This window comes from Clavelina lepadiformis, chromosome 4, assembly GCF_947623445.1.
Source record: "Clavelina lepadiformis chromosome 4, kaClaLepa1.1, whole genome shotgun sequence".
Lineage (NCBI taxonomy): Eukaryota > Metazoa > Chordata > Ascidiacea > Aplousobranchia > Clavelinidae > Clavelina > Clavelina lepadiformis.
The window spans coordinates 6718577-6732602 of record NC_135243.1 but is presented as its reverse complement, the minus strand read 5'-3'; the positions used below and the strand labels follow the sequence as shown (position 1 = coordinate 6732602).

General features: G+C 35.9%; 3 protein-coding genes across 3 annotated transcripts; 2 read left to right on the top strand and 1 right to left on the bottom strand.

Moving 5' to 3' along the window:
• Positions 1-890: 890 nt before the first annotated feature.
• LOC143451615 (uncharacterized) lies at positions 891-4398 on the top strand. Its single transcript, XM_076952315.1, has 5 exons — positions 891-2027; positions 2816-3070; positions 3268-3453; positions 3623-3730; positions 3953-4398. The coding sequence occupies exons 1-5, from the start codon at positions 1956-1958 to the stop codon at positions 4184-4186; spliced, it is 855 nt and encodes a 284-aa protein (XP_076808430.1). The 5' UTR covers positions 891-1955; the 3' UTR covers positions 4187-4398.
• Positions 4399-6631: 2233 nt separating this feature from the next.
• On the top strand, positions 6632-8407 carry LOC143452541 (alpha-N-acetylgalactosamine-specific lectin-like). The gene is made up of 4 exons (XM_076953556.1): positions 6632-6972; positions 7084-7152; positions 7311-7473; positions 8073-8407. The coding sequence occupies exons 1-4, from the start codon at positions 6738-6740 to the stop codon at positions 8341-8343; spliced, it is 738 nt and encodes a 245-aa protein (XP_076809671.1). The 5' UTR covers positions 6632-6737; the 3' UTR covers positions 8344-8407.
• A 665-nt stretch (positions 8408-9072) lies between these two features.
• On the bottom strand, positions 9073-12895 carry LOC143453182 (elongator complex protein 4-like). The gene is made up of 5 exons (XM_076954361.1): positions 12487-12895; positions 12204-12416; positions 10841-11173; positions 10193-10533; positions 9073-9991 (listed from the first exon to the last, which is right to left on the bottom strand). The coding sequence occupies exons 2-5, from the start codon at positions 12407-12409 to the stop codon at positions 9759-9761; spliced, it is 1113 nt and encodes a 370-aa protein (XP_076810476.1). The 5' UTR covers positions 12410-12416; positions 12487-12895; the 3' UTR covers positions 9073-9758.
• Between the last annotated feature and the right edge of the window lie 1131 nt (positions 12896-14026).

Here is a 14026-nt window from a genome sequence, read left to right as displayed (position 1 = left end):
TTGTCCTTATTTTTGAGTCCAGATCGATGGCAACCCTGCTTATAAGTTAGACCGAGTTTATTGCTTATAGGTTAGCAATAGAAAGTGTTAAAAAGGCGATCGTCAGCAAAATGAATTTTCAAATCTCAAAATCAATATATTTTACAAATTTGAAACAAAACACTGTTTACCGTCATTTTCCAGTACCATCTTATTCCAGTAGCCTTTCATCATTTCCCTTGTCATCTATTTCCATCGTCCCAGATGTAGGCCTATATGATTTGTATCTTAGCATTGCCAAGTCGGATATACCCGGCGTAGGGTTGTTTTTAAGACTTGCAGTGTTAACCGTGAAGTATACGCCCTTCTCACATTTAACTGAAATCGGACTTGCCTATTGTTAAGCAACACTATGCACTCTGTACCTTACGCTGTAATATGATGGACAGCTGCAGGTCTACTGTTGTACCTATGTAATACACCTGTGATGTAACGTAATGTAACAATTATGAAATTATTATAGGGTTAGAGAAATTTGTACGAGACGTGAGCAGCGTGATGTTTATGCTATTGTCTAATACAATAGCATGCTGCATATAGTGTGAGAAATTTGTATTTGTCGATAAGCGATGCAGTGATAACGACTTGGGCAAAATTACCAAGTGCAATCAGTTAGCATTTTGCCATAAAAGTTTGAAGATGCCTTGAGTAAACCCCGTATTGTTTTAGTTAGACTTTTTATGTGTTTGGCAATAATTCATGATAAACATTGAACAGATCAGGTCAAACGAGCTCATCGCATCACGTTTCTAAAATCAAACCTCATCGAAAGTATTGCTTTGGGCGAACACAAATTAGTTTTAATCATATATGGAAGGAAGATGAAAAAAAGCAATAACAAAGTTGAAACGGGTGTTAGCCTGACTTTTGACGTTGGCTTTGTCCGATACTTCACTGCCTGAGATTATAGGAAGCTTATACGACATACGTACCTGGTATTGCTACGTGTACCCATAACGTTTACCCATAACATTTGTCCTTGAAGGAAGAAAAGAACTATTTATATGGACGGTAAAAATACCTTAGATAAAAACCTTTGATGGTTTTAGTAGAGCGATGTTCAATATTGTTTGCTGAAGTAGGAAAGCGCTTGATTCGAAAGCTATCTCAGGCACTCTTTTGTTTTTCGTTTTAAACGAGGAAGTAATAGCGACTAGCCTAGGGTTATTCGTATTGTGAATAGAGGCAGAAAGAAGGACTTGCTTTTCACTGAGAAAGACATTGAAGTCCAAAACGTATGATTAAGGATAATTAGAGTTTAACTGTACTCCTGTTAGCCATAGTGGAGAAAAGTCAAAATCGTAAGGTTGTAGGTGTAAAGTTAAAGGTGTAAGGTTAAAAAGGTGTAAGGTGTAAGGTTAAAAAGCTTCTTGTGGGTCGGCCAACTAAGACAAAGTAAGGATACTAACATCAGAAAATGATCGCTACTTATTGCAAATCATATTACTACGCAAAAATTAAAATAACCTGGCTAAATGATTAAAAAATGACCAAGAGTACACGAGTCTAGGTAAACGTTGTTGACTTGAAGTAGTATTAAGCATCCGTTTGCCTCGTATTTACTACTCAGGTCGCCTCAATCTTAAGCGTATAACGATTTTCACTTATTGTTCGCTACACGGTCCTTTATATTGTTCGGAAGTCAATTGTATTGTATTGTCAATTGTGTACAGCTTTTGATATTGTCCTAGCCTTGACTACGCTTAACCAAAGTGCAAAGCTACAGGCTTACAGCAGGTTATATTACAGTGGTTAACAGCTAGTACTAATTTTTCTTCCCCACCGTGCTAATGACAAATAATAAAATGATCGATTGATTGACATTAACTTTGACATAAATTATTATGATTTGATACATGTCAAAATGATTCGACATATATTTATCAAGCAGTTATTCAAGGTGCCAATACTTGAGAATGACGTCAGTAGTAAGCTGTTTACGGAAATGGATTTACACAGCAAGACTTGTACCTGTATTTGAACGAAACGTAAGTGTGCCCATTAGACGTCACGCATCATCGTAAACTTTAGGTGTTTCTTGTTGTGATCACTGAAGCGTGGTAACGACTGCTGCTAATCGACACATAATACGGTTGAAAAGTTTCTTTTGAAGCTACGCTTATACTATTATTGATTGACGAAGTATGACTAAATGGGTTATGTTGTCTGAACCGTGTTAACCAGATTTTAAAATAGCTTTCGTAAGCATAAGCTAGTGTCGAAAAATAAAAAGTTAACCTTTAGAGTGCCAAATTATACCCTGTTTTATATTTTACTATTTTAAATAGGTTATAATGCACTCGTATATCCATTACGCAATCACATCTCTTCAGGCCTTTATTAATGTATTACGTCACAGGAAAAACACCGCGCTAATTGTGCGCTCTATTTTGATTGCACGATTAAGGAACTTTGTGTAAGTCTTGTCCGGTTAGAATCTAACCGTTAGATCATGGCAGGTAATAATCGATCACGAGTTCTCTTTCCGGTTTTGTGAATAAATTTCCTTCTAATATTGTCAATTGTCTTCCATTTCATGATAAATGTTGTTGTTGTTGACGTTATGAATGCAATACACCAGACTAGATCATATGTCTTGTGAGAAATTTGTCTCCATTAAACGTTTCTAAAACGAAAGAAAACCGCACTACGCTTTATGTGTTCTTTACATTACTACAACGTTAGTGTTCATACTCATTGGCTTCTTGATGGGATAAATGCTGTGAACTTAGAATTTCTTTAATACAACGTCAACACACAGTTATATTTCTTGCAGAAATCACAACGATTAATTACCAACTTTGTACCCACAACAAGGCAAATCCAAAGACCTGCGTCGACTGGTACAAGTTCGTCTGAAAGTCCTGAAAGCGGTCAGGGTGGCGGCGGCAAACGTCACTGGTGGCAAACGAGCAACGAATTCAAAATAATAACAACAATTGTGATTGGTGCCGTTTCTTGGGTAGTGACGTTACACTTTGATCGAAAACACGCTAAAATGGATGTCCAGCTGGAGCATGTGAGCCGGCAAGTATGGCGTCATCAATTACGTTCTCATTCAGGTTCTTTATCTCTAATAGCTATCAATTAATCCTATATTGTATTTTGTTTACTGTGAATGGAAGGTTCCAGGCTGATTCATCCCGGGACAACCGACACCTGTGGGTTGAAGTGTTTTGTGTTGAATTAACCAACCACCTGACTGGAGTTATGTATCTTAATTGTCAGATAAGAGACTTATACGGTCCTCTGTACGGTAACCGGCTAATCCAAGAGAAAACATATATGGCTGTGATGGGGGAGCACGGTGGACTGAAAAATTACCTTCGAAAAGCTCAGGAGACGAAAGACGCAGATATGATCAGAAGATGGAGATCGTTTGTGTGGAATGTTCTCTATCCTCTCGATAAGCAGGTTGATGTGGAATATTGCATTATACACCGTAGGCCTAAATGAAAAGAGTGCGTGTATTAAAGAGGTATTTTAAGAATGATTTTACTATGTGTTTAGGCTACGCTTGTTGCGTTTTTCTTTGTAGATCGCCAATATCCCTGAATCAAGGTGATGTTTGTTTTTGTATTAGGCAGAATCACTTATTTGTAAGAACGCGCATTTAATTGCAAATTCCGAATTTCCAGAGGCCTTTGATCACTTTTTAACGCACTTAGCCAGGTTGCAATTCGTCATGGAGGTAAGAAAAGGTTACAGTTGTATTAACAAGTTAATCTATTGTTGAAGTAGAATTCTCAAAAACAGAATATGACATTGCTTTCATTTTCATTTTTTTCATTTATGCAATTTTTGCAATTTTTGCAATTTATCTTTATGAACGATTAAATTTTAAAGATTGCTATCAAATTTGCAAGATATAATGTTTTTAGTATTCAAAAACACTTCTTTGTTTACTTCGCAGAGGTGGAAGAACGAAGACGGCGTTCTGGAATCCGTCAAAGAATTCACAGAAGAAGATTTCCTCGAAAAGTACAACGCGTCGGGGGAGCGAGGAATCAAGGAAGTATTGCATCACGTGACGGAGAAATACAAGGAACTGAGAGAAATTCAAAAGAAACTCAAGATAGACACAATGGTGGAGGATGGGGACCACACAATTACCGAAGTTATTTCAAAAATTAGTAGAATACGATAGCAGTTAAATTATTTTGTTTGTGAGTGTGGCAATATATGCAGTCATATTGCTCTTCGCGTCGATAGCATTAGTCTTACGTTTACTTATATTGGTGGCAGTAAATATTCCGTTTCTTACGCTTTTGCTTATCTTTGTTTATTGTTTTACATTATATGTCGGAATAAGATTCCGGTAAAAAATACAACAAAATCAAAATAAAACTTGACGCTGTTTTGACGTGTTTATTATATTCCCAGACTAATCGTCTTAAGCGAAGCTCGTATAAGTAAACAGCTCTTCAAAGTGTAATGATTTATCAAAATCTCGAGCAAAATTTGACTGTCTATCAAAAGACATCGTCCAGCTCCGCATACTCTATCGTTATGGCAAAGACGCTACATCTATTAAGAAGGGGCTTTCCCTATACGAGGTGGCATGATTGCTTGTAGCATGCCCGCAGACTTTTTGCCAAAACGAAAAAAACTTTCACTTTATTGAAGTGATTCGTTTATTAATTATCGATTGCTTATTTTTTTATAATATTGTATATCAGCAATTTAATATTTAAAAGTTACATTAACTTAACCGTGCTTAGCAGTTTTGCAAAACAAAAACTTCAGTCAAGAACAACTTCAGCCAATTTGTACAACGAAAGTGACACAACAAAAATGAACCTTGAAGTGTACATCAAAATATTTTCATAAAATCTGTGACTTAGAGTTTGTTTCTGATTTGGCCAAATTTCAAAACGGAGCAAACTCAGAGAAGTACCTCAATCAATTTTTTATAGGTTTAAAAATAGCAGAAATGATATCAGAGTGCTACAGAGTAAATTATTAACCACTATATTTTTAAAATATAATTTCATTTGTATCTAGAGCACTGGTTAAGAATAAGGTATTTGAGTGTCTGGTGCTGGCCTTGAAGTTATAAGAAGTCAGAGGTTTTGAGAAAATCTAAAATCTTAACCTTTTAACTTGATTTGCGCTAATCACACAAACATAACAAATCAATCTTGATCATCACCAAGCGCACCCATGAAGCACTTTCTCCTGAACCATCTTATTTAATCCGGCGAGAATTCTATTCTTTTGGGAAAACTGACAAATCTGACATGATGATAGGCCATTCCGCAATGAAAAACGACTTCACCAAGGAAACTTTACAAGTGTAATTGAACGTTCATCTTCTGCTAAGCCATAGTATAGTTTGTATTTGTTTTCCCTTTTACCATTTATGGAATAGCAAAGAAAAAATTCCTCAAACGCAATTCTAATCAAAGCAAAATTGCTTCCTTTTTTGGTAGCATAACAATCTGCGCATCTCACAGCGGTGTTGTTAAATCGTAAAGGAAACCATTGCCAAGAAAGTCGAACGTATGTCTTGCAAATTAAGCTTTCCATCAAAATGGGCGTCGCTATCAGTTATTAAATATTTTGCAGCGACGTTGTCACAGAAATCTTTTACTTGTTTATCAAAGTATATGCGTAATATTTTTACGACTGGATTTTCATGAAGTTTGTTTCGATACGCATAAATATATTATAAACTCTAATAACAATTAATTAGTGTGTTTTTTAGTCATCTTTGCCAATCACATCTGGGCGCAATTTATGACCTGATATTTGCACAGTATATATACAGTAATATGTTAATGGTGTTTTTTCGTGTTTACGTTGTTATTCTCTAGCGCACACGATATCATTGTCAATGTGTTTGTGATAAGCATAATGTATAGTTTTGTATTTTATGGGTTACTCAAATATAGTGTTTGCCATTAGCTCGGAAACAATTTTTCACGTTAATTGTCTGCATACAGTACAAAGAACGTTTGATAGGCATTAGTGTGCTATAGATAAACTCTCCTCCATTACAAAACGGCACAAAACGCTTTCCACTATTCTTTGATCTTGGCGAATTTGACGCTAATTAGGTTGCCCGGGAAAAGATGCGTAGTACTTTTGGTCTATGTACGAAAAGGACGGTTCTGTTTTTGGTCGGCTATGTTTTGTGACCTTCGGCCGATGTTTTTGATGAAATTTCCTATATCTTTGTGTAATTGTTTTGAAGATGGTTGTAGAATAAAACGTTGTTACAACTTGATAGGTACAATAACCGTCCAAAACGCGACAAGCCGTCAAGCAGCCGGAACTTGCCAGAATAACGAATCGAAGATTTTTCTTTACATAACCGGAAGTCACTGTTTTTTTCCGAGTAAAACCAATTCCTATTTAAAGAAACACTACCTATAGAAATTCTCCCAAGGGTGGCATATATACCTCATCCTTTATTAACCTGACCAGCTCACACGGATAACGGAAAGTTGTAAAACGAATTGGGTACGCTTTTTAAACGCAACTTCTGTGATTTTAGCCATAACGGGAAAGTTTCATTATGTAAAAGCTGAGTAAGTAGGTATAGTAAATGAACTTCTTCAACCGCATTTCACCAAACCGGCCAAAAACAGTTCCTTATTTGGAAAGCGATTGCTCTATATATATCGAGCGATAATGGCTTCATTGTTCACTTTGCAGCAAAGAAGAAGTGAAGTTCTTTACACAACACGAAGAAGATGATTCGTCTTTTATCAATTGCTTTCCTTGTTTATCTCGTCCATGGGCAAGATTATCTCACTTGCTTGAAGAACAATGAAGCATTTGCAGGTTTCACCAACCAGGATGCTCCAGGCAACATCCGAGGACCTTCAAGCTACCCAGGAAAACGGGGAAGTCCCGGGAATAAAGGAGAGGTTGGTGAAAAAGGCTCCAAGGGAGAACCATTTTTGATTGAAGCCACTGGACTTGGAGGTGGTTAACTTGTATGTAAATTTTGATAAATATTTTATGCGCAGCTAAACGTTATCTACGCAGAAATATTCAGTTTTTCACGCGAAAAAATTTCTATGTACTGTCTTTCAGTGGATGACCTAGTCAACATGAGAAAGCAGCTAGATGAAGCATTGCATAAAGTTGCAGCTTTGTGCGAAGGTAGCCTGTGCTTAGTTGTTCTTAACAGACTACATGGTTTCAGATATTCATGGGTATCAAAAGTTCCGGGTGTTATTTGTAGCCATGCAGAATATATCTTCTCAACAAATTGCCACGCTACGAGTCTATTTGTAACAATGTTTATTTCAAATGTTTAGTTGCACCGTATCAACAGCCTGATGATGGTTGGTATGCTCCATCTAACGGATATCAGTACAAAGTTATGACATCAACACAAAGTTGGGAAGAAAGCAGAAGATTGTGTCAAGATTTGAGTGGAGACCTGGCTGCTGTTGGAATGAGAGATTTGACGATAAGAGAGTAAATAATTCAATAATAAATATTGTTCTACAGTTTAACATATTCTTTTGTAAAATACGCAACTTCTAACTTATAAACATTTTTATTTTAAAATTTTATTATTCAATAATGAAATGGTTTTCTCATGAAACATGTGTGAGCATGGGGTAAAAATATTAAGAGTAGTTTTCGTGCTACGGTTCACTATATTTAAGTTGTAGTTTAAAGAAAGATCGAAAGATGTTCTATTACCTGAATTATGATTTATTGTAGCTTATATTTTATTACGCCTGGCTGCCATTATTTCAACGGAAAAATTGTGCATTCGAATGTATTTTTGCAGCTTTTTTTAGCTAACTTGGATGTTATAACATAGCCTAGTAACCTAAACCTAACCTAATTCTTCCTTCTTATCTAAATCTAACTCCAAGAAAAACGTAAATAGTTAAAATCAACTTTTAGCATACCCTTTCTCCTAATCTAATCGCCTATGTTTAACAGAATGCGTGATCTACTTATTAGCCTATAATCATTTATTTAATGTGATTATTTTATAATTAGGCCTATATCATAATATTACATATATATGTATCTGTGGTTTCTTTCGTTTTTATAAACAGAAATGTCGGGAATGCCTTACTTCAATCTATTCGTAAAGTTTGGATCGGAATTAGTGACAACGCACAAGAAGGCGAGTGGGTCTGGATTGATGGAGAAGTTTCATCTAGAGAGGTACAGCATTGGCATCCCCATGAACCACAAGGTGGTAGAAGAGAGAATTGTGCTGTTATCAGTTGGCCAAATGTTCCAATATCGCAAGCTGTGGACGTTCCTTGTTCAACATGGTTACCCGTTTTATGTGAAAAACCACTTCCTAAAATCTGTGGTTAAAAATTTTTGAATCAACGGGCAGGTGTTTTTTCGATGGTTATGTGATCAAAATAAATAGAAAGATATCTTGACGTCTGATTGCAAATCTAACTACTTCGGACGCGAATCAAAATTGCTTCCTATTTAGTGAAATGCGCTTCCAGGTCTGGTAATAAGTCGATTACTTCACATCAAGGCAAACAGAGTTGTAAACGGTCTTCATATGGTTAAACTGAACTGGACAATATAAGCCCGAACCCGAAGAATTATTTTAGGTCCGATAGTTGAATCTATTGAATAAATCTAAGTCATCTTTTGATGCCATTCTCCGATAGTCATCATTTTTTAAGTTCCGCTGCAAGAAGTTCTTAGCACTGTGCGTGTACACACATTCCTGTGAAGAAAGTGAAATTACGACTGAAATGTGGCAGAGTGTGAAGAAAAATCCGGGCCCAAATTTTTTTTCCATGCTGTAAAACTAACTTTTTTGTTAACATTTTGAATTATTTTCAAACTTAAATTCAACTTAAACGAACCCGACTTACAACAAGCCAAATCAACAGAAAACGCCCCGGAAAAATTTTTCCATGGACAAATGCTGAATAAATAACTGATAAAGTACTAAAACGTTTTGCCAAACAGGGCGTTGATGTTTCATCTGAAGTCATGCACTGACGAAGTCCGAAGTCATTCAACTACACAGTATAGGCTACATACAGCAGTTAGTTCGAAAATAAAAAAAAAATCATCTAATACAACGGTTTCCGAGGTTTATTATTTCTAGCATCGCTTGAAAACTTTTGATGTGTTTTCACACCCTTCAAACGCTTCCGAAAATTAATTTGACATTAAGCACAGTTTTACCAAGTTAACTGCTATTTTCATAACAGTTACAAGTTGGGGAGATAACCTATCACGATATGCCTTGTAACCTTGCAACTCGAAAATAGGAAATATACTGCACATGACGCACTAAAACTGGACAAACATTGCTTAAGTTTGGCTACTTTCAACAGCGGATTTTTCTGTAAAAGTCAGCCTAATAATAGGGGCGCTGTTGCCATTACAATTCTGCTGTTAAAATGGCCAACGCGTTAGTGCAATAAATTATTTACCAACGTTAAGCAGTCTCACAGCAAAGTAGTATTTAGTGACAAGGCAGTTCCGGTTAAAATATGTAAAAGAAAATGATTGTTAAATGTTAACACAAAGCAGTACTAAATTGGGCAATAGTGTCTCAAACCCAGACGCATCCAACTTATGACCACGCCGCCCAATTGCCTTGCTGAAAAAACAAAATTCTGTGAAGGTAGAAGTTGACTCAACAGCGTCGTAAAAAGTTTTCCAAAAAAGCCACAACAACTAAAACTAATAGGCTAGTCACCACTAAAATCGGCGATGTGCACCCGTTAATGTAATAGCACCATATAACGCTGCTAGAAGTCAAGCTTTTTGTTTAAAGACACACCACCACACGCAGATCGCGGGTGAAGTTTATCATTGGTTTCATCCATTCCCTGTCTACTGGCAGTTTCCGAGATGTCTGGAGGTAAATGCATGTATTCGATGATAAATTTAGTCCTTTTTAATTCAAATGCAAGGTCAAATGAGTCCGGGACGAAGTTTACCAACGAATTTAATCTTGGCAATTTGTGTATCTTGAGAAGTCCTAAAGAAAGTATAATATCATTGTCAGGTGTAGCCTACATCAAAATCACATATAGCGTTGAATTTATCAAGAAAAACGTAAAGAAAATTTCTTGAGGTAGATATAGATATTTATCACAAAATTATCACACTCTGCCATTTTTTTTTAACGTATAATAAAATACATATAAATCACTTTATTGTAAAAACATAAAACACTCACCATGATATTGCTTAAATACTGGGTTTTTCTCTCCAACAAAAGCCTCAAGTTCAACAGAAGTATCGACAAGTTGTCGGATCATTGCAACCTCATTTTCGTGATAAAGATGAGTTGGTATAGTGACCAAGCAAGCAATCATGGAGTTTCGTGCTACAGCTCGCAGGCAGTGCAGAAACCTGACGATGTTATGTATGTTATCTGGCTTGTCACCACACCAAAGTGGAGATGCAAAATGTGGGAGGACAACTCTGAGGACGTTTAGTTGCTGGTCGCCTGAATTTTTCTGTGGCATTTCATATCTGCTGTTGTTAATACATTGCTTGAGATGCTTCAGCGTGTACCTGAATGAAAATAGACATGCATTTGCAAGGATAACTACGGTATATTATATACGTTTAATAAATGTATAATACACATATAAAGGTGACATATATCTAGCATTGACACATTTATTAGGTTAGAGACAGGTAGTGTATTTATATACAAACTGAGTTCCAAAAATACACAAACTGACAAACCAAAATATATCACTGTAATTTTACTTTTAACTAAGAGCACATGACTGCCTGCAACATAACATCCACAATGGTACTTCCCTCAGTTCTACTTGGAGTCATAAAATTTCATAATAACTTCTTATGCAAATACCTAAACATGTCATTTTTTCCTTCTCCATATGAAATTTCATCAGTCAAACGCAAAGATTTTAGATCACATTTTTCAACTTCACTTTTGTCCATGTTACAGCTAATGTCATAATAGTGTCCATATCTAGACACTCCAGACAAAGAGCTTTGGTTTTTGGGCAAGTCCTTGTACATGAAGGCAATTTTCATGTCATTATCGTTTTTCTGTTGAGACGACCTTGTGGATGACATCGAAGTTGGTTTTGGCAAAGCATTAAGGAGCACATTGGGGTTCACATTTGCAGATGCCACATAAAGACCGTGCCCAGATGTCACCCCTTCAGCTAAAAAATATCTACACAAATGAAAAATGTTGTAACAAACCGAAGGGAAAAGTTAACATACACAAAATATTTAAATTTCAGCTGTGAGCATATATAAAGCTAATATCTATTTCATCAAGTTTTATAGAGACAGCTAAAAGGTAAAATATATACAAAAGTATGTGCTGCATGTATTTCTGTAATTACGCTTTGCAACCTATGCTATGTTCAGCAATCATAGCATTTAAGTTGTGAAGGTAGTTACACTCTTGTGTAAAAATATTTATATGTATCTTATAAATATATATTATAACCCATTTAGTTACTAAAACAAATTAATGTAGGGATGGCCATTCTAAAATAACTAGATATTCCAGAATATTTAAATCAAACTTAAAATTTTGAATCCTATTCTAGAATAGCCTTTGAAAATGTTTAAAACATGAAGAGATAGTGTGCATTTTTCATTAATTTTATTTTTGAATTTACTTATTGAAACTGTGCCTTATTAGGTACAAATTAAAAACTTTCTGGTGTCTTAATTGCTTTCCCAACTTAGCCTAGACAGCAACACACGTCTTTGTGGTATTTATTGATACTTCGTAAAAGCAACAACTGATCATACGTAAGGCGCGTAATGGCAGCGTTTGAAATAAGCAAAATATTATATGCGAACCTCGTTAACGTTAGGCTCGACTGCTAGCAATGCGCAAGGCAAAAAATGACTTCGTTATGCTTGACTGCATGTGGCGCACGGTAGAAATGACACTGTTATGCTTGTGACTCACAAGATAACAAATCGGCGCAGCGCGTTAGTTCAGTAGTAACCGCAACGAAAGCAGTAAGTGTAAAAAATGCATGTGGCAGTTTTATTTTGGTTTATTGGTGATTGCGATCATTTCGGTTCCAACTATTCAAAATAAATTGGCATTTTGGATTTGAATCGTTTAAGATTCAGATTTAAAATTCTAGAATGCCCATTTCTAATTGCATGTGGATAATTTTTTGCTACAAATCATTATTTTGGCTTGCTAGCGGTAAACATACAAAAGATGCACGTACTTTGTTAAGAGAGTAGAGAAGCGAGTGTGTACATCTTCTTCAAGAAGGAAAACACTTCCAAGGGGAACACCTCCACCTAATACCGAATCCAATGATGGGATTCCAGTTGATACTAGGAGTAGCCCATTGTGAAGTGAGACAACAGTGCCATGCACTTGTACAGCACCTCCTTTCGCAGGTCGTTTTGTAAATGTAACTTTTTTCATAATTACCCTTTAAAAGACGAACACTACTGTAAGCTATGCTTAAACTTAAATCAGTTTACCATATGGATTTGACTAACTTGGATTAGCTTTAGACATCAGTAATTCTAACTCGGAACAAAACTGTAAAGCATGGAAAACTTTAATGTGAAATCATGCTCACGAGCACACAAATCTTCCTCAGCTCCTTAGGTGTATCAAATATTGGACAACGTTGAGGGGTGTCTCGGAGAACATTCGGGTTGGCAAAGAAGTTGATGAAAACAATGTCTATTTGAACCTATTCGTATTAAATGGTAGAACTTCATACAAACGTTGCCAAATCTTGCTTATAACATGATACAATCACAAGAAAAATTGCTTTGTTTCAAACCAATGTTAATGGCAATCGAGAAAGCAAAATCATCGTGTAAATGATCTTTGTTACAAAAAATGTTAACCTTTTTTTAGCTTAGCCACCTAACTAGAACAATATTTATTACCAAAGTCAATAGACCTAGGCTATCAATAAATAATATTGTATTCAGGATTGTCATTGTTGCTTGGTGCAATTCGTGTTCACCAAAATCTCCTTAGAAGGTGAATAAGGTGATATTCAGGTTTGGATTTGTACAAGATCATCTCTAGTACATAGTGACCCAAAAAACAGAACCCCTGAAAGTTTTGATAAAACGTACTGGGCCTACAGATCAATTTCTTGAAATCTGCTGGACTTTAGTCTTGCCTGTGCAGTGTGTATATTGTAGGTCTAGGCTTATTACGGTAATAGAGTCACTTCCCAAAGTTTCAGTTACCTTGGATCTTTTGCATAAAACTCAAGTTCTTTCCAAAATATGCTCTAAATCGGAGCTTCTCAAACTATGGGTTGCAATACCATTTTGGGGTCGTGAAACAAATTGGCTTAATACATCAGAAACAAAAGTTTTTGTAACTTTCACACAAATATTAGAAGTAGCCTAGCCTAGGCTTATAGGCTAGTAAAAACATTTTTATTGCATTTTTAGGAGCAACTCCGAATTTCACTCTGTCAGTTCTTTACTAGGATGTCTGAGCTATCGAATGATGGGACGTTCATTATTTTAATATCATTAATGTGTAGGCTACCTATCAAGGAGACGTATAGAAATTTCTTTCTGAATGGTGTGACCGAACAAAAAAGTTTGAAAAGTCTTGCTTTAAATGGCCAACACAGCATTGTACGAACAATTGCATACTTGGAAAAAAATGTCAATTACTGAAACACAATGTTCCTATTTTGAAATTTCGCTGGTTTTCGCTGTGATTACTGCCTAAGTACTTAAGCTAGTCCAACAATTTGACAATTTGTTCTGCAGAGAAGTCATGTTAAAAAAAGTCATGTTAAAAGAAATGACGAAAATCCCCGTTCTTGTATTCGAACCATAGATATCTCATATACATAAAACTTTTGAGCTTAAAATGTTAAGACAAATACTTGAAAAACACAAAAGGTTCAATCTCCATCAAATTCAAACCGTGCGCTTGACCTGCAAGTTATCGATAAAGCAATAACAAATCAACCCACGTTAAAGTCAGATGCTCATTGGACTGAAACAATTCTTAGTTTTGTTAATATGACGATTTGGCCGCGACATCATAATA